We start from the raw sequence: 24,623 nt of genomic DNA on the forward strand, positions 1-24,623 counted from the left end.
AAGCAAATTTATCCGAGTCAAAAAGTATTTATGATGCTTTGTTTTTTAAGATGATCTTTTATGTTGGTGATCTGTCAACTATTTACTTCAATTATATTTGCACGGTGCCAACAACAGTTGCCTCAAGGCACTTTATATTGTAAGGTTAAGAGAAAACCCCAATAGTCAGATGACCCCCTTTGAGCAAGCACTTGGTGAAAGTGGGAAGTAAAAACTCCCTTTTAACAGGAATAAACCTCCAGCAGAACCAGGCTCATGGAAGGGGAAGTCATCTTCTGTAAACAGTTAGGGGTGACACGCTGTGGACGAGAGCCAGAGATTAATAATTACTAATGATTAAAGTGGTGTATAAACACAGAGTGTGAAAAGAGATAAGAGAAGAAGAGATGCTTAGTGCATCATGTGAATTGCCTAGCAGCATAGGCCTATTATAACAGGCAATTACTACAAAACAATGCAAACTGTTAAGCTCAATATCAGTCTGAATTGATAGCGGTTATGGGAAAAAGTAAGCATCATGCCAGGAGTTAAACTGAGCCAGCCAAGTTACCCTACCATAAGATACTGAAGTTATTTTAAATCTCTTCACTCCATCTTGTATTTCAGTGCAATATTACACAACGTGTTTAGTTTATCACAAATTTATTTTAGCTACTAAGTATTTTTAATAGGGAAAGTGTACAAGTACACCAAAATCATCTCTGATGAGAACCTTGCACTAGATTATAATCATATACACTGCCCTGCTCGAAGAAACAAGTCCCACTAATATTTCCCTGGATCATGTTTAGACTTGATGAGTTATTTACAACATTTATTTCTGTCTAGAGATGCATTACTCTTGTGCCAAGATCTTGTATTAATGCTGCGAGAGTCAGACTGTTGCGTAAAGTCTTCTCTAGCCCACGCCAAAGATTCTCAATGGGGTTAAGGTCTGGACTCTGTGGTGGCCAATCCATGTGTGAAAATGATGTCTCATGCTCCCTGAACAGCCCTCTCAAGATTTCTGTCCGATAAATCCTGTCACTGTCATCTTGCTAAACCTTGAGTGCAATGGAAGGCTGTTGCCTATTTGCTTAAATCCAGGTGGTGACCTTTTTTGTGTAGATATAGGGTAGGTCCCAGTTTTTCATGTGGAAGATGGTCAGTTTAACCGCAGGTGGCATACTCGCTCTACTTTTAAGATTAGGCTTAAATTAAAACTTTCCTATTTGATAAAGCATACAGTTAGGGCAGTATCAAGTGGCCATGAATCCTCCATTACTTACCCTGTAGTAGGTCTAGGTTTATTGCAGAGGGAAGAGATTTTCTTCTTCATTTACATTTTTCATTCTATGCATAGATACACCACTTTGCATTTAATCATTGGTTATTGTTAATCAACTAATAAGCAGTCTCACAGTCAGTGATTATCAAGGCACCTGGGTCCATTTTTTATACTGTCTATTGGCATGCTAACATACACAACCTAAGCAGCATGTTGTCGGCAGGACTGTCCCAATTAACAGCTGCTCCAGCCTTTGTGGTCTTTGAAGGAATTGGGACACACGTATACTTATCGCTTGTTAGCAATGTTAGCTAAAACCCGATAAGCATGTCAGTGGGAGCATATAAAGAGCTCTTTCAAAAGTCGAACACAGAACAAAATTGTACTATTTCTGCTACAACAATAATTAAACAAGAAACCTTTACTATATGCTCTATGAGCCTGCGTTTCACAATGTTTCACCATTAGCATGCTAACAACGGTCACTGGCAATGCTAATGCTATCACTTGCTAATTAGTATTAAAATCAAAGCCACTGAGAATATTAAGTTTAAATTATTGGACAAATTATTTGAATTGTGACAACATTACGGTGCTATCGTACAATCTACCTGAGCATCATGCCTAGCTGTATAAAATGTCATTTAAATCTGTCAAGTAGTCAGAGTGAATTGAAATGGTGGCTCAATCTGACAAGTACTGCCAAAGCAAGCAAATGAATCCAATCCAGATATTTATTAGAAACACTACTGCATCAGTATTTATTATGGTTTCTTTTACAATGTACTGGTTAATACGGGGAAAAAAAAAATCTGTGCTTCAACCTCAGTAAAAAAAAAAAAAAAAAAATCTGACAGGGAGTGGGTGGTTTGTAAATCATTTTTTAAATGTTTTTTTTAACTGTACAAAAAAACACTGGCCTCACAAACACAGACATGTGGGTGTAAAGGAAGCACATTTACTTATCAATAAACACAGATTTTTCATTAATGTTCCGCTATTCAAATTTGGATTATGCTCAGTAGAAAAACATACAGACTTTCAAAAGCTGTCAGATTGTGAAGAATATCACAGCTAAACATATATTAGTTAATTAGATAAAGGCGTTAGGTGTATCTCTCCTCCGAGTTGGAGGCTTGCTTCACTGCAGTTGTGGAATGGCAGAACCTCAGTGATGCTCTCCCACAGGTTTAGCTGGAACAAGCGAGCGCACAGCGAGGGCGCTACCAAACGCTGATTATGTCGCCTCTGCTGCTGTGCCAGCCTTGGCTGGGCCGATCAAGAGTGGGACACACATTAAATATTAACTTAATTGGTCCCAGCAGAGCCGTGCTAACATACGGCAAGCATCAGACGAAAATGTCACTGTTTCCCCAGAGCCCCCGCACACTTAGGATCAAAGACAATAACATTGGTTCTAATCTGCTGTAATTGGGAGATAAGAGATTCAATGGTACAGCATGCATAAGTGTAGCTGAATGCATTTGTGTTTGTGCGTGTGCGTGTCTGTCATTCTCCCTGATGGAGGCTTGTCAGCTCAGAGTGACAGCCAGCAATGGGACTAGTCAGAAAAGCTCAGCATCCCTTCTGCACTTTCCTCTCGCCACTGAACATCCATTTTATCTCTCGTCATTGAGCAGCCTGTTTAATGCATGGAAAGTTAACATCTGCGGTGGATTAGCAGGTTGCAAGTGTGGTCATAAAAGTCACATGTGCTGAAGGTGTACAGTACATACACTCTTCACTGCACCACCTCCCGCTGGTCCACCACTCTCATGCACTACAATTAACTCTAATGGTAGCCATAGTGAAAGTCTAATCATAAATGGTGCATTTTAAAGATAGTGATTAGTGATTAGTCTGAACCTCTCCAGGGAAGTTTAATCTCCACTCAAAGTAGTTAATGTACTTGCTAAATGAACTGCTCCCTCCATAATAGCACCAAGAGCAGTGTGGAGTCGAGATTACTAAGCAGCGTGGGCAACGTTCTAAATCACTCACTAAAAACTACAAAACCCTGGAGACGCCGTGGCTTACCACAGCACCAGGTTGTGTGAGAGACGGGGAGCTAATGCACTCAAGGGCGTCGAGGGAGCTGCAGAGTATGGCAGCACAAGTGCTGGAGTCAACAAGCTCAGATGTCCTTTTCTTGGCTAAGAGAGCCGGAGAATAGCAGAACAAGAGCTAGCCAGAGGGAGAGGGAGAGGGAGAGAGAGAGAGAGAGTTTTTGTGCACCAGCAGCCTTCCTGCATCCAACGCAGACACACAAGGTCATTTCAACAGTCGCACACTACTGGGTCATCGGATGAGCTGAATAAAGAGAGCACGCTACTGTTAGAGCTACTCTAATGTCAAGTAAACATATGGGCTGAAATGCATCTGAGGAAAAACACTCTTTAGCTCCCGTGTCACATTCTTTTATACACAGTTCATGAGATTTTTCGCCAGGACTTTTCCTGAGTGTGCCGGCTATCATGTGATAGCAGCAGGGGCAAAACTGAAGCACAAACGGATAGACGTAAGGCATGAGAGTCTGTACACAGTTTCCATCTCATCTTCAACTCCCTGACTGTGAGAGCGCTAATTTCAGTGCAAGCTCCCATTGACTTTCGTTTGCCGATGTCCCGCAGACGTCCGTAGATTGCGCTTGTGGAGGGGAGGTTAGCCATTAAAGCCAGCGGAAGTGGACTCTAGCGGGAAGTGGCACTTGTGGCTGTGGGTGGTGTCAGAAGAAGAGGAAGAGCTCAGAGGGAGGGGGGGAAAAAAAAGAGGTGTGGAGAGAAAGAGCAAGAGAGAGAAAAGAGCGAGCGCACAGGGGTTGCTGGGAAAAGATTGGGACAGGCTCTCCTTTTAATTTACTAATTAACCATGCAAATGAAATCTTAACAGGCTACTCAGAGGCAGTCCTCAGGGGAGGGAGGAAGGCATTAGTGCTTGATTATACTCTGTCCATGTGGAGGGGGGGAAAAAGCGAAGTTGAAATATGCTGTTGAACAAAGTGATGGGAAACTTCTCGGCCTGTGGCAGCCAAGCAGAACCACAGCTTGGCTGAAGGGAGTGAGATGTCTCCGTTGACATGGATGGAAAAAGAAAAGAAAAAAAAACAAACAAGAAAAACAACCCAAAACACATACAATATATATTATGTGTTTAAGCTGGATGTGTGGATTGTTTCAACTGACTTAGGGTCAGTGTGTGTGTGTGGTGGCGGGGGGGCAACCATCATCTGAACAAATGGCACAATCCCGAACTGTACATGGTGTAATCAGGCCTGCGATATCATTCAATTTATCATGGCTGTGCCTACCTCCTACACGTCTGTGCCAGTTTCTGCTAACCTTTCAATGTGACAGACGAAGCTGTTAGACATAATAGTCCACCTATCGCTCAGCTGATTCGAAACCGGCCAATCTCAGGCCTCACAAACTGCCCGTCACACACAATAACAGGCAGCGCCACAATTTTCACAAGTTTACCTTGAAGACGTCCTGCGTGTCGTCCATGCAGTATACCCTGATGTTGTATTCCAGCGTGGAGCAGTAAGCGTCCGAGAAGAGCACCAACCTCAGGCGCTTGGCGGCGCCCATGTGCAGGGACTCGCCCACCAGGGCGAATGTACCCAGCTGCTCCGAGAAGAGCCGGCACGTCTCGGCCTCGAGCTGGCAGTAATAAGGGTCTGACACCAGCTCCTCTCCCATCAACAGGACGTCCTGGAAGAGGCAGGGGTGGGGGAGGAAGAAAAAACAAAGTGTGGATAGAAGGTCAGGCACCCAATTTATGTAGGAGGCAAGGGCGATGTGTTTGCCTGGATATCTGGTGTGTGTATGTGTGTTTGCAAAAGGCTTTTAGGAAAGCAGACTGGCGCAGTAGAAGGGCATCAAACTCTATTGTTCGTGCTGTGTGACAGAGTAACATCAAAGGTAAAAGGTCTTTAGGTAATGTTTAGATCAGGGGGAAAAAGGTCTTCTTTGATCTTGCTTCAGATTCCTTTTTCGCCGCACTACGACTTACTACATCCTGACATAAAGACACACACCTCCTCATACAAAGACATACATCCTATAGAACACCATCAGTTTCCTTAATAATGCATGAACGAGGTATTCAGTTAACATGAAAGGAGACTCGAACAGATTCCTGGCAAGAACAGACGCTTCTGCAGAAAGGAAAGACTGGAGGTGCACTGAATATTGGATTATCGGGATTGCTGGAATCTCCTACAACGATTGTTTCAGATTTGTTAAGAAAGGTGAAAACAACTTGCCAATTTATCTGCAAAACAACAGTCTTGCCTGATGGTGAAAAGTGCTGAAAAACACTAACAGGCAGTACAAGAATTAATTGGTGCTTTAATTTGCCACGGAGAACAAAAAAAATGACAGGTTTAAAACAAAAACAGAAAAAAACCCCTCAGAAACAACACCTTGCATTTTTCATCGTCGTTACAGAGCTGAAATCCTGCATCGCAAATCCATCCTTAACAAGGATGAGGTACCTATGAAAATATCCCATTCCATCACAGTACGGGATATTTTTCATGAGATAATTCCACTGCTCTCTGAGATAATTTGATGGAGACAAATTGGACCCAAGGTGACAACATTTTCTCTAAAATCCCTTCATGCCAGTTGACTGACTCTACCCATTAGCCAATCAAGCTGAAGAGAGCATTCTGCCTGCCAAATGCCCAGCGAGCCCCTGTAGGATCGATTCAACCAGACACCATCTACATCAATAGAATTAGTATTGACACAATTCATTTGCTATGCAACCACAATGGAGTCTCACTTTTTCATCATCTTAATATTTCTACAGAGTGGAACAGAGACCGAGGTGGCTCAATTACGCCACTAAGCGCTCGCTCTACGAGCAATTCATTCCTCTTTCTCCCTCTGCAAGCCTGTTATCCATTTTCACTCTCTCGCCTTGCGTCGTCCTCGCCTGCATGGCGTTCCTCTAGATCTGCATTACCTGCCTGTCTACTTTTCCTCTCTCTCTCGATCTTATTTCTTTTCCCCCCCTTCCACTTTCCGTCACACTCCGCAGTTATTTCCACCCTCTCGCCTTCTATTCTCTTGTCCACCTGGCACTTTTATCCCCTTTGGTGTCCACGCAAGCCAGGCCGCTGGGCTATATTTGGTCCGGCCGATGATTAAAAGGGCTGGTCTAACCTCTGCCTCAGACAGGCCAATCCATCCCACAGACACCCCACCGCTGCCACACGGGGGGGGGGGGGGAGGGAGGCTGAATAATTTATGCACAATATCGAACATGAAAGAAGACCTAGTAACACTCTGAAGCCCACCAGCACCCTTTCCAATCTCTCTGGATTGTCGAGATGGTTACACTACCTCAAACTGTGCTTGTTTGTGTGCGTGTACCTGTGTGTGTGTGTGTGTGTAGGCAGGTTCTTCCCAACTGCATCCTATTGGAGTCTGGCACTTCTGGTTACTTTCAAATTTCATGGATAGAAAAATGGGGAGGGAACTCTGTAATTGGAAGCCGCGGTCAGAAATGGTCAAGGAGCACTCAGAGGAGTACTTTGAGGATCAGTAATTTGCTTAGAGAATGTCTGTTTTGAGAAACATGTTGCTTAGCAACTCATCAGCTAGAGAGCCAGCGCTTCCAGGCTTTTGTTCAAGCCCCGATGAGAAAACACCTGATGGTCAATAATTTAAACCTGATGGAGTAGATGAGTGCCGGGTCAGAACTATCTCCGCTATATACCACTGAGTGCCTTTCAAGTCACTGCTGAGCAAGTTTGTACTTTTTTGGGGAGAAAAGCTCTGAATAAGTTCAGAAGACTTTACAAATTCACTGGATGGCAACTTTGTCTTTCTCCAAAGGATTTGTGCTGGAATGATAGTGCCGTCTTACCTCCCAAGCGCCCTCATAATTCTGCTTCTTAAGGCGCACGGCCCAGTTATCCAGGCATGCATCAAAGCAGTGGTCCATGCTGAGGATAACTGGCCGGCTCAGGACCACCCCCGGAGGGCCACAACTCACAATGGGGCTGAGAAGGGTCTGGCAGCCAGCCACGGGTAACCTACACCGGGGAGAGGAGCAAGAGAGAGCGATGGATGCTTTTCCTCATTGAGATATAAGTGAGAATTTATCGGTCTCTTGTAAGCAGGATATGATACTGTCACCTCTGCAAATTATCTAGCAGCTGTAACAGAGAATCATAAAAGCCTGCTGGACTCGCTGACTTGTCGCACCAAGCTGTGATGACTGAGTAATAACATGACACTACCGCGGCATGCTGCAGTGGCTGTGCCACGAGAGACTGAAGTGCAGCAAGCCAGATAAACAGTGTTTTCCCAAACAATTCATTTAACTTAAATAGTGCACATCCCGGTAAAAGGCTACGTTATTTATTTACATCCTTTCTCCACAGTACTGGCACAGACTGCTAAGCCGTTCCTAATGGAACAGTAGAGCATCAAAACAAACAGCCTAGTGGCAGGGAAGACTGCCAGTTAGACAGCGTTAAAGAGACCCACCTTAAATCTTCCTTCCTCTGAACAGTGAGATAAATCTCATAGATCTTTCCTCTGGGGATGGCCTCGGGAGGAATGAGCAGACTGATTCCTAATGCAAATAACAACAAAGGGAGAGAAGAGAGGAGGGGGGTGAGCAGGAGGGAGGGAGGGGGACAGGCTCATTTGTTCAGAGTGAACAACGCTTTTGTCATCCCACAAAGGAAGCCAGCCTACTCGACAAAACTGTAAGGCTGCAAAAACAAAAAACAAATCTATTCTGAAGGTCAGAGGCAGCCTCCTTCAGGTACAGTAGATGCAAATCTCTGCACCGGCAGCCGAGGCGGCACACGTCCCCACGGTCAACAATTAGCTGAGACAAAAGCGCACGCTGCATCGCAGTTTAAATGTCCTCCGTCTGCCACCAAGTAGATAATTGAGACCATGGAACAGACTACTCCAGGAAAATTGCACTTCCCCAGGAGAGTGTAGGAATGCACACTGGAGAATAGGCAGAGCTATTGAAATAGCTTGAGTGTTGTGGCATTTGAGCTGTGTTTCCGGTGCCAAAATCATCCACTTAGAATCCCATTTTAAATGTTGTACAAATAGAGACTATGTGACACAATCTCAACAGTCTCTGCATGGTAAAACTGGGCCTCTATTCACCATAAAACATCTGTTTGAATAAGGCGAAGGTGCCTAAATGCTCACAGCCTTGTCTGAATCTATAAACCATGTCTTCCATGTGCCCACTCTGAAACTGTGCTAAATGACAGTATATCTGCTTTGAGTTGAAGCATAAAAGTGGTGAGATTTTTTTTCCCCCCCCTCTGTGTCCCACTGAGAAGATGGGTGCCAATGTGTGGTATAGTCAACATGGCTTTGAGTTAATCCATGCATAAAACATCTTCAAGAGAGTGGAAGAGAGGCACAGAGAGAGAGAGAGTGGTGGCAAGGAAACAGGAAGGAAAAAAAGGCCCCTTTCTTCCACAAGACGTACCAGCATCGGCTAATCTGGACAGTTTACAATGAGCCAAATGAAAACACTGTCTTCCAGTATAATTATATAAGCTCTAGTCGGCTAATGTGAAGAGGGGAAGCAAAATAGGGACTTAATGATGACGCGGTGGACTTTTTATATCTTTTATAAGGCTGATCTTTGCCGTCTTTTTCCCCCTTCTGTCTGTTCTCTTAGCATAAAACTGACACTTGTGGACATTGGCTACAACCCCCAACCAGCTCTGTCATTAGCCAAGGAAATAATTGGAATAATTTGTTATAGATTTTATTCCACATCTCTTTCGGGGCACGGCGTCTTCGGCACACACTCATTATATCTCATCTTGTCATTGCACTGAATGTTCTTTTTAGTTATTCATGCATTGCTGTGTAGATGTGGCTTGTTGACAAATATAAGCAGAATCGCTGTTTTTTTTGTGTGATTTAATGTTGGATTAGTGACTTTTTCGGTGTCCCGTCTTATTTCCCTCATAACTGATGGAAACTAATTTGTATCCCATACAGAAATACAGCCTGTGCACTTCATGGCTGTCCTGGCATGAACCTATTAGGAAACATGAGTTTTAAGGCTGAATAGTCTGCAGTGGGCTTCAACAAGACAGTAATGTTTATGGGACTGAGCCGTTATTGTTCAATTCTCCTTGCAAATGTCCAGTCACAGACACTAAAGCAGGTGTAATAAAACATATAAAGCCAACTCGCTCCCGCAGCATTTCCAAACACAGAGCAGATGTTAAATTGTTTAGATCATGTTTCTTTGTGAGCTTAAAGTATAGCTGTAAACAGAGGAACATCCTACAGAGGATTAAAGATGCCATTGCATGACACAAACTTACAATACAGGGCCCGAATAAAACAACTGTTTTTACAGTCCAAAGTTGTTGTTTTTTTATTCCACTTTTATGAATCACGTTTATAAGTTTGGGAGCAGTAAAGTGGAAATTGCTTTCAAGTTTGAGGTTTCACTTCTTATTACGAAGAAGCCAAGAGCTGTAAACAGAGAAACATACGGAGTGGTGGGTTAGCTGTTCTCTGTGCAGTGTTTGTGACTGTCATTCTGCATCAGCCGCTATATGGACCTCCAGGGCAAAATCAACTTCTCGAGACTGACAGATAGTCTGCTGCACCTTATGTCTGCAGCACAGTTGCCTGTTGTCACAAAGAGCTAACAAAGAAATAATGTATGGAGTGCTATTAGTTCAGCCAGCAACTGCATCTTTGGTAATAAATAATAATAGACGATAGCGTGAGCCTTCATCCATCCAAATGATGTTACCAAAGAGACGTAATAACACAGACTATAGAGAGGCAGCAACCACATCACAACGGGTTTCTGATCAGACCTTCTGATCATTTCCAACACCTGACATTTGATTTTAGGATAAATTCAAAACGTTAATTACTGTTTAAACTGAGCTATTGAAAAATAATAGTAGGTTTGTGAAGGTCCCGTCTCCCGTCATCCCCAACTGGTCACAGCAGATGGCTGCCATTATCTGAGCCTTCTTCTGTTGGACATTTCTTCCTGTTAAAAGGAAATCTTTCCTTCCCACTGTTGCTAAGTGCTTGCTCATAGGGTGATATTTTAATACTGGTGTTTTCTCTGTATTACTGTAGTGTCGTCACCTTACAGTATAAATTGCCTTGAGATGACTGCTGTTGTGACTTGGTGCTATATAAATAACACTGAACTGAGGTGAAGATCAATTTCTAGAGCAACCTTTAAATAAAATGCAAGCTGCATGTCTGTAGAACTTGCAGCTTGCATGCATTTTAAATTCTTCAATGTTACTTTTTGCACTCACTTTTTTTTTCTTGTCATAACTTTCATTTATTTTGATGTAATTCCCCATTTTTTTTGCACTTTTACACTTAAGGAATAAGAAAGTATCAAAGTTCTCAGGGTCCACCATTTGTGTCCTTTTAGCTCCTATTTTAGCCAAGTTCTCACAAGCACATAAGGGGAACCTTTGAGTGACTCAAATGTACATTTATTGGTCTATGCCTTGTATGCCCCTCATGTGGTGAGTGGCACAGCAATTTGGAAATGTATACATAATATTTATATATCTATATATATATAGATATATAAATAAACCAGCATAGAAATTATAGTAGAACTTTGATGTTAGCTTTAAAAATGATAGAAACAGGGAAATTGGTCCAGGCTTTAAGCCTTTATATGCAGCAGAGGAAATATAATGGAATTTTGACTCAGCAAAGCAAAATATAAAAAAATCTTCCCTAGCATTTCCTCTCAGCTACCTAGGGCATCCAAACAAACAGTGCAGCAATGTAGAGAGAAAATGCAGAGAGGCTGGAATAGGATTACAAGAAAGCAAAAGGCCACAACAACCAAAGCGGATCCAAATAGGCCTATTTCACAGCAGCTTTTTTCCATAAAATGTTGGCGAAACACACATACTAATGCTATTAACAGAGGTTCTGTTTTATTCAGGCACAAAGCCTTTATTAATGTGATTAGTAACACCTGTGTTTCCCTGCCATTTTATGTCAAATTGGCTGCAGTGTGGCTATGGTTTACTGAAAACCATTAGCCACAGGCCTGCACGCGCTGGTAATGTGGGCACGAAGGATTTGTTAGTCAGGATAATACATCATGTTCGGTGGTTGGAAAGCAAACAGAAAAAGATCCCCTGAGGGTACGAGGTTCTCAGGGGGACCACCCTAGTTAGCAGCAGAGCCTCAGGTGGGTAGAAAACTGTTTGGTAACCCCACACTACTTGCCCCGGGTAGTAAATACTTCCTCCTGATGTTAACCTTATTATTTCTTCTGAAAACACACATTAAGGCCCAGTAATGTACTGCACTGGTGTTATTTGGTCTCAGAAAAGGGAGCATTATGATGCAATATGACATCAACCAAAGCCTCCAATAAATAGCCAATAAATATGACTTTCTGTTTACAACAATAACAGACATGTAGCAACAGTGAGCTTTTTGTTTACAGGTGATTACAATATGTGAACAAAAGCTTAAGTGGAAGTTTTTTTTGTTTTTGTTTTCTAAGCCAAAACAATTGATCTGAACAGTGTGAGAGTTGGAATGAAACCTAAATAGACCTTAATGAAGAACCTACCTGTGTTGGGGATAGTCAGCCTGCCGCCTAGGAAGTTGAAGGTCCCATAGGAGGTGTTGGCCACATCACGGGGCAGCGTTTTAAAGTAGCTCTGGGTGGAGAGCCTGCTTACAAACTCGGCAGCAGCGTCAGAGTTGAGCTTGCCGTTGTGCAAGGTGTGTGAGCCGTTGGGAAGCGGGTCCAGCAGAGGCCCGTTGGTCATCGAAAACTTCCCGGTGGCATCGTGGCGAGAGCGCAGGGTGCCTTGATAACTGGTGGTGGTGGTGGTTAGATCAGGCTGGATGGTGAGTAAATGGGAGTTCTCTGTTTAGATGATAAAAAAAAAAAAGCAAAAACAGCAAAAGACAAAAGCAAACGTGTGAATCTCAAAGAGTGGTGGGAGGAAGGCTGGGGAGGGGAGGGGAGGGAAGGGGTCCCTACATCACAGAGACAGACCTCGCACTCTCTAAAGCTGTTGCGAGCTGCACAGAAAACCGAAACAAACACAGAAAAGAAGACACATGGCGCAGAAAACAAGAGCACTCGCACGCGCACGCACACTCTCGACAATACACAAACACAAATTCCAGTCAAAGCCAGTCAATTCCCATCTTCTCTCTCTCTCCATTTCTCTATCACGGTCTGTCTCTTTAGCAACCACACAATCAATTCCAAACAGAACTCAGATGCAGCTTAGCATCCAGAATATATAAAGGCTTTTTTCCCCCCTCTCACACTGAATCACAGACACAGCAACCCAGTCCCCCATCTCCATCCAACTCAGACAGTTGTATTTCTATTACTCGCTGTTAAACCTCTGAGGCTCCACACAGGCAGTAAACAGAGTGGGTACATTTCCTGACAATAAGGTGCTGGCGAAACATAATGTGTCAGGCAGGCAAATAAACAGCTCGTGCACCACACACACGCAACATAATAAATCTCGCTTAGACCACAATCCACTGAAAACAAATTCGCGCCACCTCCACAACCACAAACAAACAGCACCGGTGGTACATGTAGATGAGTGCGGCACAGTCACTGTGGCGAAGACGGACAGACGAAAGCGGAACAAAGAACAGTGTCCTACTGCTGTGGGGGGGAGGCCTGCGTGACCGCGGCGCCCACACACCTGGCTTGCTGGGCTTGATGCCCATGGGCTGGAAGCCAGTGGTGAGGATGGAGGAGTCGGCCACGTCGGCATCCAGGCCTTCCTTCTTGCGCCTGTAGACCAGGACGACCACAATAAGCAGCAGGGTCAGACACAGGGCCACGGCCACCATGCCCACGTAGAGCGCCACATCCTCAGCTCCGCTCACGGCTGCAAAGGGGAGGACAAAAAGAGGAAAGAAAGAAGAGGAGGAAAAATTACTAATCAAGACTGGAGGATGCCCTCTGGTGTTCAGTGTTAATGTCATTTTGAGCTGCTGCAACATGTTCTGTGCAAAGGTCTCACTCGAGGACCTGTTTAATGGCATGAAGCATTCCTTCGCTGCCACCTAATGTTGCTTGACGCCTTCATAAAAAGTTAAGGGAGCCAACATTATCAAATACTGCAGGCCAGAATTTCTAAAACTCTGAGGTCTCGATGTCAAGCTGTGGGGAAAAAAAGCTAAACAGGAAAAAGCAGTTTCTGAAGCAGATTTTCACCATTTCACTGTCACATTTTTTCATTTCTGCACCGGATAAATATATCTTAGGCCAGCATGTTCTTTTACCTCTCTTTCTCTAAGCACACAACACCCCAAGAGAAACAGAGAGGGGAAAAAATGAAGCATTTGCTTATGAAATTCTAACTCCTCGTATTGACTGCCTGTCTCACAAATGCACAGGAGTGTCTTTCTCCCAAAAGTACAGTATGAAGCTGACAGCCAAGCTGAGACAAACATCAATGTGTCTGCTTGTTTCTGTCTATGCACTTGTGTGTGTGTGTGTGTGTGTGTTTGTGTGCAAGTATGTGTTTTGCAGCAGAATGGGATTTGCCACGGCTGTCTCCCGGGGCTGGGGGAATTTGGTGGTGGAGGTGGAGGATGCTCCTGGAGCCTTTGTGGAGGGCCATTGTGCTGGTGAGCCACGGGGGCGTAGCGCTGTCAACTGAACACAGTCAAGGAGGGGACGCGCTGAACAGCGCAGCTTTGAGGGATGGAGAACAACAGCAAAGGTTAAAGCACTGCAGGCTGGCATGTGGTGAGTTGACAACAAAAGGAGGAGAACAGGAGCAGGGAGCGCGAGGGGAGCAAGTGTACAAGAAAGAAAACGCAGAATTAAAGAAGACTAAAGCGAAGACAGCGTGTGCCTGCGACTGACAGCATGTGGGATTTGCATTTCAGCAATGAGCAGCAGTAACACGTCCAAAAGGTTTGTGTCAAAATCAACCTGATTACCATTAGGTTTGTCATCTTTTGATAAATATCTCCAGGCTGTCACCACTGTGTAATCCTACTGCATGACAGGAGCCGCGCTCAACCTCAGAAACGCAGATTTGACAAGTTTTAATTGGTGTTTGTAAATCTGTGACACGAGAACGCCACAATTGAATTAGCGGAGCGCTAAAAGTTGACGAGAGAGAGAAAGGGAGAAAAAAATAAGCTCCCTTTCTGTCTGCAGCTCTCATTTCTATTCATCTCTTTACATCAATTTGTCCTTGCCTCTCCTTTTGCCTTGAAAAATCCATCTTTGGACAAAGCTGCCTGACATACCCAAGTGTTTAAGAGAAATGCCAGAATCTATTTCATGGGTGATTATCTCAGTACAATCTGATACTTTAAGTAGCGGATTATATGCAGCCAACCTCTATGGCAGCTCTTCGTAATGCCAGAGATCTCTTGACATGTAATCGATCGCGAATGACTGGCTGAAGATAAACACGAGACTGTGTGTTTTGTTCGTGATGCTACGTAGCACACCTGCACATAACACACTTAAAGCATGAGGACTCTTATCTGATGCATTCAACCTTCCTCCACCTCTCCTCTTGTCCATTTACCTGCCTTTGCCTCGCTCTCCTTAGAGAAGCACCGAGGTGCTTAACTGCAAGAAGCCTGGCTAAACTTTCCCTCCCTTTCACAATGAGCTCCAAAAAAAGAAAAAAGAAAGAAAGAACAAAAGGATGAGAGAGACTCTGGCTGAACTTCTCATTAGAGTTCCCAAATCCAATTGTCTTGGCGAGCCAAAGGCCAGATGATGCCGTGATATTTGAACTTCTTGTGCTGCAGTCCGCTGGGAGATGTGTAGTTTGACTAAAGACAAAGCAACACCCGTCAGTGAGGAGACGAGCCAGCTGGTTTCCGCTGATTGGATAAACATAGCCTTAGATTGGCCGGTTGCTGTTTACTTGCTAAGGACACACCAAAGACAACTGGCTAACCTCAGATGCAAAGATCCAGTATCTCGACTCTTCCCTTTTCCCAGCATCCTCGCGCCCAGACAATAAAGCCAGCCAGTCAATCAAACAGCTCTTCCTTCTTTCCTTTCTCTCTATTCTGGCTGTAATCTCTGGTGGCTTATCAGAGCATCGCTGAGTGAAGTTTTATCTGACCCGCCAGGTGTCCTAGCGAAACGATCCCGATGCTCACAACAACCCTGACCAACAACTGCTCTCAGCTCCTCCTGGCCCCACTCATTGATTTTCATGATGCCAGCCAATAATTGAAAGGACATCCATCACAGTTTAATTGACATAGCTAATCAGGTTTTATAATTGGATGGGCTTTACTTTAGTCCCTCTCTCACACTCTCTCTTTCCAATCGCACTCCACACCAATTTACCTCTCTTCCTCTCCGCCATCAGTCATTCCATCTTTCATTTCCACTTGCCTTAATTGCTGGCAAAAACTTTTGATTCTCTTTGTGTGTGACCTCTCGTCATGAGTGACACCCGCCTGAGGATAATCTGTGGATGAGATGAGCTTTTTTCAGAGTTGACCTCAGGCCAATCTCTCTTTGCGCCCGTCTCCACGAGCTTTTGCTTCAGCTCCTCAGATTCGCTCCGGGGCTGGCTGGTAGGGGATCAGTTTCTGACTCGAGATGGGCCGGTATAATTCATCTCCTCTAAGGCGGTGTATCTGGCTCCTGTTGAAGTTTGGACTCTGGCTGTATTGACAGTCAGCACAATGACCACACCTGATAGTCCTCCACTCTCTCTGCCTGCTTTTTTCCCCCCCTCTCTCCTGCATTGATAAATAAGAGTTTTGGAGCCTCCTGCGCCTCTTTCCCGGGCATTTATCAGGACACCTGAGAATATATTTCATCCCATGGCCAATCCTAGTCACTCGCCCGAAGATGAATAACACAGGAGTTCTTAAGGTCAGGGAAATATGGCTACTAAAACTCTCAACGCGAACGTGACTATTACTATCTCCACAATACAGTCGTCCCATCCCTCAGCAGGCTCTGGTGAAATATGGCCCAAAATAAATGTCCGGCTATTTTTCACAAAGCACCGTGACCCTGCTCTGACAAACAGAGTGGTGACGGAAAATCTCAGCCTCCGCGCCGCCAAATTAGCTCTGAAATAAAAAAAAATAAATGCAAAAAAAACCAAAAAAACAAGAACAGGCTGAAGATAAATTAACAGTTTGATGTGTTTTGCTCAATAATTTGTGACACATCCCAAAATGGGATGCTGCTGCAAATTAAGTTCATTACCTTCATTACACACATTAAGCCGAATAATTGTTTTTATGTTGTCCTAATTCCCTGCGCCTGAGAAAACGAGCACCATTATTTTCCCTCCACTATCCTTTCTCTGCCCTCTAACACCTGTCTCCCATTTTGGTTCTGCCATGCTGCCCGCATATTTATTATTCCCCCTGCGTAGATTTTGCATAGAGTATATGTTTGGGCTTCACTTGTTTGTTTTATGAAAATGATCCTTCCTGGGTCAGATTGCTTTTCCAGCTTTGTGTTGCACATTTATTCTCATGTACATCTAAAAACAATAACCTCATCGAACGCGTTTCATTTCTAGCTTAATGAGGGAGATTAGACGTGTCTGTGAGGTCCTCAGACGCAGAGTGACTGTGGTTCACTGTGCAGTTGTTGTGTTAGATTGCGCTGGGAGAGCAGGGTGCCTTTTGTTTCAAGGAGGGGGAGTTTTCCATCTCAGCTAATAGCCTGCAGACATGGTTGAAGTATGGGAGTTGCTGACAAGCCAAAACCATCTTGCTATTTTGCTTATTATAATACTTCACACAGCAATTGTCTATGGAAACACATCTGCTGGGAACAGATTGGGACAGGCATTCTTCAGAGGCCGGCGCTCCGCTCTGCTCTGTCAGTGTAAATACTGAGTGACTCTGTGTGTGCGTTTGCTCGACTGTGTGTGTGTGTGAAGAACAATGACTGGCATCTTTGTGTATATATCTTGCTTCTCTTGGGAGGAGCTGCTGACCTTTGATGATGGGCTGACTGAACTCCCTGGTTCACTGCACCAGCCAAACCCGGCTATCGGTGGACACTCGCACATACGTGCACTTGCTTGCGTTGCACTAACACATGCAGCACACAATGCAGGATTCGCATGCAATTCCAAACAATCCTCGCCAGCCAAGCATCGGTCTATTTGATCACATCAATCACAGCAAAATACATAATTCAGTTTATTAATTCAGTGGCCCATGTCAACTGAATCCCCATTAAAACTCAGAGTTTACCATGCAGATCAGCCAGAGAGCACACTATTTATAACATTTTCTCTATGAGACGCCACCCAGAGACTCATTGTGGGCAACATGCAGTATCTTTCTGTCTTTGATATCTGTAGGAAGTGACAGAGCTCTCCCTTCATGTCCATCTGTTCTGCAGAGGACCCCGTGGTGTCACTTTTCCACTCAGCTGCCGTCTCCGGCCATATGAGCCTTGCCCTTTCTCATCCTGACAGTATGCACATGCCCTATTAATGACACGCAGGGGAGTGGCACCACAGTATAATCTGGCTTGAATTAAACAGAAAAGTGCACATGCATTCCCCTACGCTTTAATATACGCACAATATGAGATTAATCACAATTTTAAATGCACCAGTGTAATTGATAGGTTGTGTTGTAATCAGAGGAGAGATGCTTTTATTCCTGGTTTTATTAACAGGTCATAGAGCAACACGGCACCAATATGCAAGGTAGGAAAGAAGGTACATTACCCAATGATAATTAGAAATGATCATCTGAAAAGGTCACACAGGTGGGGATGAGCCAGCAGTGGGCTGCAGATTAATCTTTTGTCTGTACGAGTGTTTAATGAGATGGACACCTTTCCTTCACGAACTCTTTGTAAGATGAACTCAACATCTATGACAAAAAGGAGGCTTCAAGCGTTTGATCGGATAAAAGGAAGAGGGTGAGGAAGAGGATCCTTTTTTCCCCCCAAAATGGAAAATGTTTTTTAAAAAATCAAGTAAAAAGCCTTTCCCTCCTATTCCCTTCTAGCATTTACCTGAGGGGCTAATTGATGCTAATGTTGTACACATGTTCTCTTTGTATTGTTTGTGATCTACTTGTTATAGCTGATGAGGTTGTGAGACTGAACCCTGTTTAATATTTACCTTTGAATAAATTTTTCCACTTCAGCCTTGAGTGGCATGCTTCTTTTTTTAAATTAACAGTGTATAATCTAGCAAAAGCTCTCAGATGCTGTTTTGAGTGCATTTATTGGTTTTTAAAATGTTCATTTGCCACTCATCAGCTCAGTTTTAATACACAAATACATAACAAAACAACCATCTACTGATCCTTGTGCCAGAAACTGGCTAAAAAAAACATATCTAAAGTAAATGTTTTGTATTGTTTCACTGAGTTGAAGAGTGAGAGTTATCTTGTGGTGCGTGGGTGGTGGTGCACTCACTCTGTGGACACTGCTCGCTGGTACAGTTGAGAGACTGGAGATCAAGCCCCTGGCAGTCTTTGCCCCCTGTGCCAGGTGAGGGCTGGGTGCACTCTCTGCTCCTCCACATCGAACAGTCTGCGCCACATGCTGACCACTTGCTCCACTCGCTCCAGCCTCCGTCCACTAGAAAAAAACAATATAAAAAAATAAAAATAACAGTGGTGAAACACATGCACAGCAGCTAAAACTCAAACGAATTCTCTTCAAACAATTTATTTCAACAATAAACCGGGCCATAACTCCCCTTTTTTCAGCAACAACATGAACTGGTGGAAACGGTGGCGCCAAACTATCTGTGTATTTGCGTGCAAGACGAGAACAAGTGGTTCAACACTCTGTTGCCATCCTGTGTAAATCTAAAATGGAAACCTGGTAATGAAAACCTTTTAAAGACATGCAAATCCACTTGCACACACTCAAATCCAGCAGCTGCACAGAGAAACCAAAGCGTGTAGAGCTGCTGAGGAGAGCCATATTGTCTCTATTCTGTTTTCTTTGTTTATTTTCAGCATGGAAATCAGATGCAACTAAGTTTAACCCCACTGGTGCAAGTGCGGCCTGGTAAACCAAGCTGCCAACAAACCAAAGGGAAAAAAGTAACCTCTGAGCAAGCGGTCCATACATACGCAAGAATATAAGTTTCAGATTTCTCATACACCCAGCACAACATAATATAACATTTGAGAGAAGGAACCATCTCACCCTTGTTTGATTTCTTTGTCAAGATGCTAATATAGCGCCTGCGGTGTTGCCTGAAGTGCATCCGAATGCATGACAAAATACATGTGGTATTACTCTGAAAAGAAGAGAAAGTACATTACACCTGCAGCCTGACCATAACTTCAAACAGCCCACAATGAGCACAATGGAAATGGGCCCGTAATAGTTCGGAGCACGCTTGGCTGTAAGAAATATCAGCAGCTTTACCACATACAGAGAGGAAGGCCATTTTGCAAAGGTGGGGGTAATTTGGCATTGCGGCTGGTGCGGGCGGTGGCCGGGAGTAATATTGAGAGTGACACAGCGCCAGGTCTGGGGAAGGTTACTATAGGGCTAATGGGAAAAAGAGCAATAATGAGCTCTCATGGGGGAAAAAAAGGAAAAAAAACACCACTGTCTCACTCTTTCTCTCTCTCCCAAATGTAAGGGTGAAGGGGACCAGACGAGAATTACCTGAACACACACACACGCAGTAAATGCACACCTCTATGACAGCAGCAACCCTTCCCCGGCAGACCTAAAGGCAAGGAAACCTTAGTGCTCATTAATCCTAGCAATAAAGAGTGCAGGGGGCATGACCTGCAGAAAGCAGCTCTGACCCACTGCAGGTCATGAAGCTTTGGTTAATAAAACATAAGTGAGATGTTACTGAGGGCGAGGGTACCTGTTACTGCATAACTGTATCAACTAATGATTTTATTTGCTTCGCAAGCAAATCCCCAATTGGAGAAATGAGATAGAAAAACACCGCGAGCGCACAGGGTGAATTAAACCCTGCTCCCACACAAGTCTATGTGTCGGTCCGAGTGCGTGTCCGGAAATGACAACCACAGAATGAGAGACTATTTTTGTGCAAGAGCATATGTGTGTGGTAGGATGCTGACACAGCTTGGGTCCTTTTTTTTTTGCATTCAGATCCATTTGGCAGAGAGCGCAGAACCAATCAGATAATTGTCCTTGTTTGGCATTGAGTGGACCCATCCGTGGGCCAGTGGGCTGATTATCCAGGCTGGGAATGAGAATGATTGAATAGCGAATTACATCCTAATGAATATATTATGTCGCCCCTCAGTTTATCCACACCACGGTGAAATAAAGGGATGAGATCAACATCTGCCCTGATGAGGTGATGAAATTCTACTTCTCTTATCCCCACCACAAAAGCAAGACTAATCGCCATGCAAATGACATTTTCAAACAAGAGGATTGGCGTGGCAACAAAGTGAGAATGTGGATGAGACAGAAGCACTGCGGCCCAAGGCTAAGGCAAATCAAAGAAAAATGAAGATGCATAAACAGTCCTTGATGGCCTGGCTCTGAACGCCGACTCTGTGCACGGTTTTCTCCTAGAACAATGCAACGAGAAACAACAACAAAGTCAAGATTTAACGCTAAAATTAGAGCCACACCTCATACTTCGTTTCTTCTCAGAATCCACATAAGAAAATGGTTCTCCACAGAGACAGTTTTCCTTATCAAATCCCCAGAAAGAGATTGTTAGCACTCCTGCAAAAGGCACCGCAGCCGATTTTCAATCATCTGGCACCGCAGGTTTCAGGTCAGCCAGGTCGCCGAGGAGGGACAGTAATACAATAACCCAGTGGCAAGCGCCCGTTTGGACATGTTGCCAAGGGGAGAAGCAAAAGGAATCTAACCATTTTTTAAAGGTCAGTGGGAGGGCCTGTTTAAAGCGTCGCTGTTCAAAAATGACAATCGCCGCTGATGGACACAGTCCGAGATCATCAAGCACCCACGGTTTCTGTGTCCTTGAGGGAACCCGAGGAGGTAGACAACTATCACCGAGACCAGCAGGCCTCTGCTTCCACTGTCCTGTCAACACACATGTGTGTAAGCACCACTAATCCCAGTGCTCACAAGCTGATGGTGGCGGGGGGGGGACAAAAAAACAACCACAAAACAGCCACAGATGGCTTTGATAGCTCAGCCACAGAAGTGGGTGACGCAACAGAGATTAATCGCCCGCCAGGAGGCCCGTATTTCTGATAAACGTAATAAAAATGAAATCTTAACATTAGATGTTTCTTGCTTGCTTATTTAGGAGTAGTGTGCAATCAATAACTGAGAAAAGCAACATTTACCCCCGATTTTGACGAAACCACCAAAAACTGACGAAAAAGCGACAGAGTGAGATATGAAGAGGGTGCGCCAAAGAACACAAAGAAAGCAAATGGCACCAAGTGATTAAAAATGATGCAAGGCTGTCACCAGATGGCCACCATCTTTTCACACTGAAATAATGTGTTTTTCTGCAACATTTATTTTCCGTTGCCTTTATTTATTCCGCGGATAAAATATGGAGTTGCCTCAACAATCAATGATAAAACACGAAGAAAAACACGACTGTTTACTCCCAGAGTAGAATTAGACTTTTGCCTGCAGTGCAGACAGCAGACATACGGGCGCTAACTCGGATGTCTACGACGCGTACGTGCACGGAAATGCGCACGGATACGCCAGCCCTCCGAGTCTGTTTGTTTTCCATCTCGCTCAATTCTCACGACTCCTGTGGCAAGCCTGAGGGATCTGTGCTATATTTAAATAATTCACAGGAGTTCGAAATCTCTTCAGGTTGTTTGGTGTTCAAACGCAAATCAAGCAACAGTTTAGTTCATTCGTGCGTGGTGGGCGTCACTGAATCGCTTCCAAAACCGGGGACTTAACTATTTGCTGTTGGCTCAGGTTTAATGTTTGTCTTTGCTGGAAATGTTGGCGTGATCTGACATTTTGCCATGACTATTGGCTCTGACCACAAGTCAGCGCAGGGCAGTCGATGAGAGGGAGACGGATGGACTGCAGAATTATGTGGGATACTTCTGCAGGGATATGCTGGGATGGAGACAAAAGAAATGAAGGAGGCAGCGAGAGGAAAGCGAAATGGAGATAAGCCTTTGCATAGCTTGGCTACTCGCTGTCTCAAGTGTTGATATGCTCTGCTCTGAGCCTCAGGCTTTAGCCTCAGCCGCCTCCTCCTCCACAGCTCCCTGTGTCTCTCTCAGCATGGAGCCCATCTGATCTGCCACACAGGCCTCCGCCAACTCTCATTAAACACTTTGGAGACTTAGACAAAAATACAGATGAGCCTCTCGAGCTTCACACTTTCCTGACGAGAGGTGGGAGCTCGGATACAAGAGTCATTGTGAACAGATACGTGGAGGGTTTTATTACTGAAGAGGCCGTCTGTGTCGGTCCGCGGAGGTCGATATAATCCATGGGTGAAATATGCCTCAGCAACTATACTCTGAAGGAGTCGTGCTACTTTTTGAATGTGGAACAATACATGGCCATCAGCATTTTACCAATAAATACATAAAGGCTCGGCTGGAGGATGCAGAGACAAATTAAAGCCTTCGCATACCGTCGGTTCCAAATTAAAACTAATTTGTTTCCAGCCAATATTCATGCGGCTCTTATCCCTAAAGGACGAGTTAAGCAAATTTAAGAAGCCATCTCTGCACTTCATAATAGGCTTTCACAGTATAAGCACCTAAAAACTCAATATATTTTTTCTATAAACCATTTCAAAGACCTAATGCTGAGAGCTAAATGCACTAGAGAGAACTAATGATGAAAAAAAACTTTGTCTAGATAATTAATGAACTCTTGAAACAAGACCAGCATTAAATCATGAAATTTTTAAGTCATAGCTCAAAAACAAAGCCGGTGTAGTAAAAAAAGTTGCCTTTTAAGGCCGACTTTAAAAAAAAAAATCCCACTACTTCTGACTCCAAATGTCAGCTACGTCTAAATAAGTAACATCATGTCTATCTGCAGTGTCACAGCTTCCCATGTAATTCATTTTTCTCAAGTTGCCTTCTCCTAAAACGGACTGAGCTATAAGCACGGGGATGAATAAAGTTCTCATCCGGTAACAAGTGATGCATCTGCCAGGCTGCTCTGTCCTGTCGCCCCTTCCTGAGGCAGGTGTGTTAATCATGCTCTTTATTAATTAAAGAGAGGTAGACACACAAACGCGTACAGGAGCTGTCTGTCGGTTCACCTTCGACTAACTTCAAAGGCACGTCTGTGAGTACACAAAAGTGGCGGTGCCACTTGTGATGGGAAACAACAGCTCATCATTCCCCAAGCTTTGCTACGGTGGACTTCTTGGCCTTGAGTGGGGGGAGAGAGTGAAGGGGGAACCCCTCTCCCCAGCAGACAGCTGGGGGCTTCACTGATGTTCCCCACAGCAGACAGGTAACGAGTGACAAAAGGGGGCAGAGACGAGCATCTGTTGCCAAACAACAGGGCTGATAGGGGTGTGAGCGGGGTCGCGGTGCTCGGATGTCTCCCATCAAAAGGAGAAAAAATTGAGTTCTTTCTCCCTCAAAATCTCTATAAACTGTCTTCACAGAGTACAATGTAATTTTTGTCACAGCACTCCCAATAGTTGAAATGAAACACTTTCTCTTTGTGGAACAAGAGGAAGATGGAGGGAGGGAGGAAGGGGGTGGGTGGGTTGGCCTAACAATAGCCGCTTGGACTGACATTAATTTCTTTAAGCTCATGAAGGTCAGTATCCCGCTTTGCTGTAGAGGAATGTCAAGCATCCCTGGGCACCTCTCTAATTCAATTACTGGTTGCTCCAACTCCAGTAATTCCAAATCCACCCAGGTCCTCACTCTGACTATGAATCCCTGCTTCCCTTTTGTCTTCCTCCCGCCGTATTCAGGCAGGCCATGTTACTTACAGTCGTGCTTGACATCTAGTGATGTCTTTACATGCTAGATGTGTAAGACAACACCCTGATTCACTGAGGAAGATAACCTCTGTTTTAGACAGGGAAAAGCTGCCAGTGCCAGGGGTGTTGTATTTCCCTCCCTGCTATTTACTGCGCGTGGGAGATTTCTCCTGTGGTCAGCATGGCTGCTGTGCCCCAGCTATACGTCTGCACACTGATCTGTTGGCAGACAAACAGCCAGCTCCTGCGCACACAGTCAGGCTTTCTCTACTTCTTTTTCAGCTTTCCCCGTTCTCTCTCTCTCTCACTCCGGGCTTTGTTCTTGCTTTCCTTACACTGTATCTGATTCCACCTGTCTCTATCCCTGCCTACACCTTACACCTCGTTTTTTTTTTTTTTCTCCCAAGCTTGCTCTCTCCCTCGCTATCTCTCCCTTTGTCAGGGGCCTAATGTGGGACTGCAAATGAAGCAGCT

The 24,623-nt window shown here is 44.4% G+C and overlaps 1 protein-coding gene across 4 annotated transcripts in view; it reads right to left on the reverse strand.

Annotated features, from left to right (window-relative positions):
* Window positions 1-24,623, reverse strand: part of unc5a (unc-5 netrin receptor A) — a 156,201-nt gene that overhangs the window by 12,411 nt on the left and 119,167 nt on the right. For 2 of the 4 annotated variants that reach the window (XM_085290857.1, XM_085290873.1), the window contains 6 exons: window positions 18,689-18,853; window positions 12,939-13,169; window positions 11,870-12,172; window positions 7,771-7,858; window positions 7,145-7,313; window positions 4,744-4,977 (listed from right to left, as the gene is read on the reverse strand). In XM_085290857.1, the coding sequence (XP_085146983.1) occupies window positions 4,744-4,977; window positions 7,145-7,313; window positions 7,771-7,858; window positions 11,870-12,172; window positions 12,939-13,169; window positions 18,689-18,853 (1,190 nt within the window). The remainder of the gene's footprint in view (window positions 1-4,743; window positions 4,978-7,144; window positions 7,314-7,770; window positions 7,859-11,869; window positions 12,173-12,938; window positions 13,170-18,688; window positions 18,854-24,623) is intronic. The other 2 variants (XM_085290881.1, XM_085290864.1) reach the window with 1 other exon arrangement.

Source organism: Mchenga conophoros, linkage group LG2, assembly GCF_057382185.1.
Source record: "Mchenga conophoros isolate Kocher_MC1m ecotype Shallow Benthic linkage group LG2, M_conophoros_male_GT1.1, whole genome shotgun sequence".
In the NCBI taxonomy this organism is placed as follows: Eukaryota; Metazoa; Chordata; class Actinopteri; order Cichliformes; family Cichlidae; genus Mchenga; species Mchenga conophoros.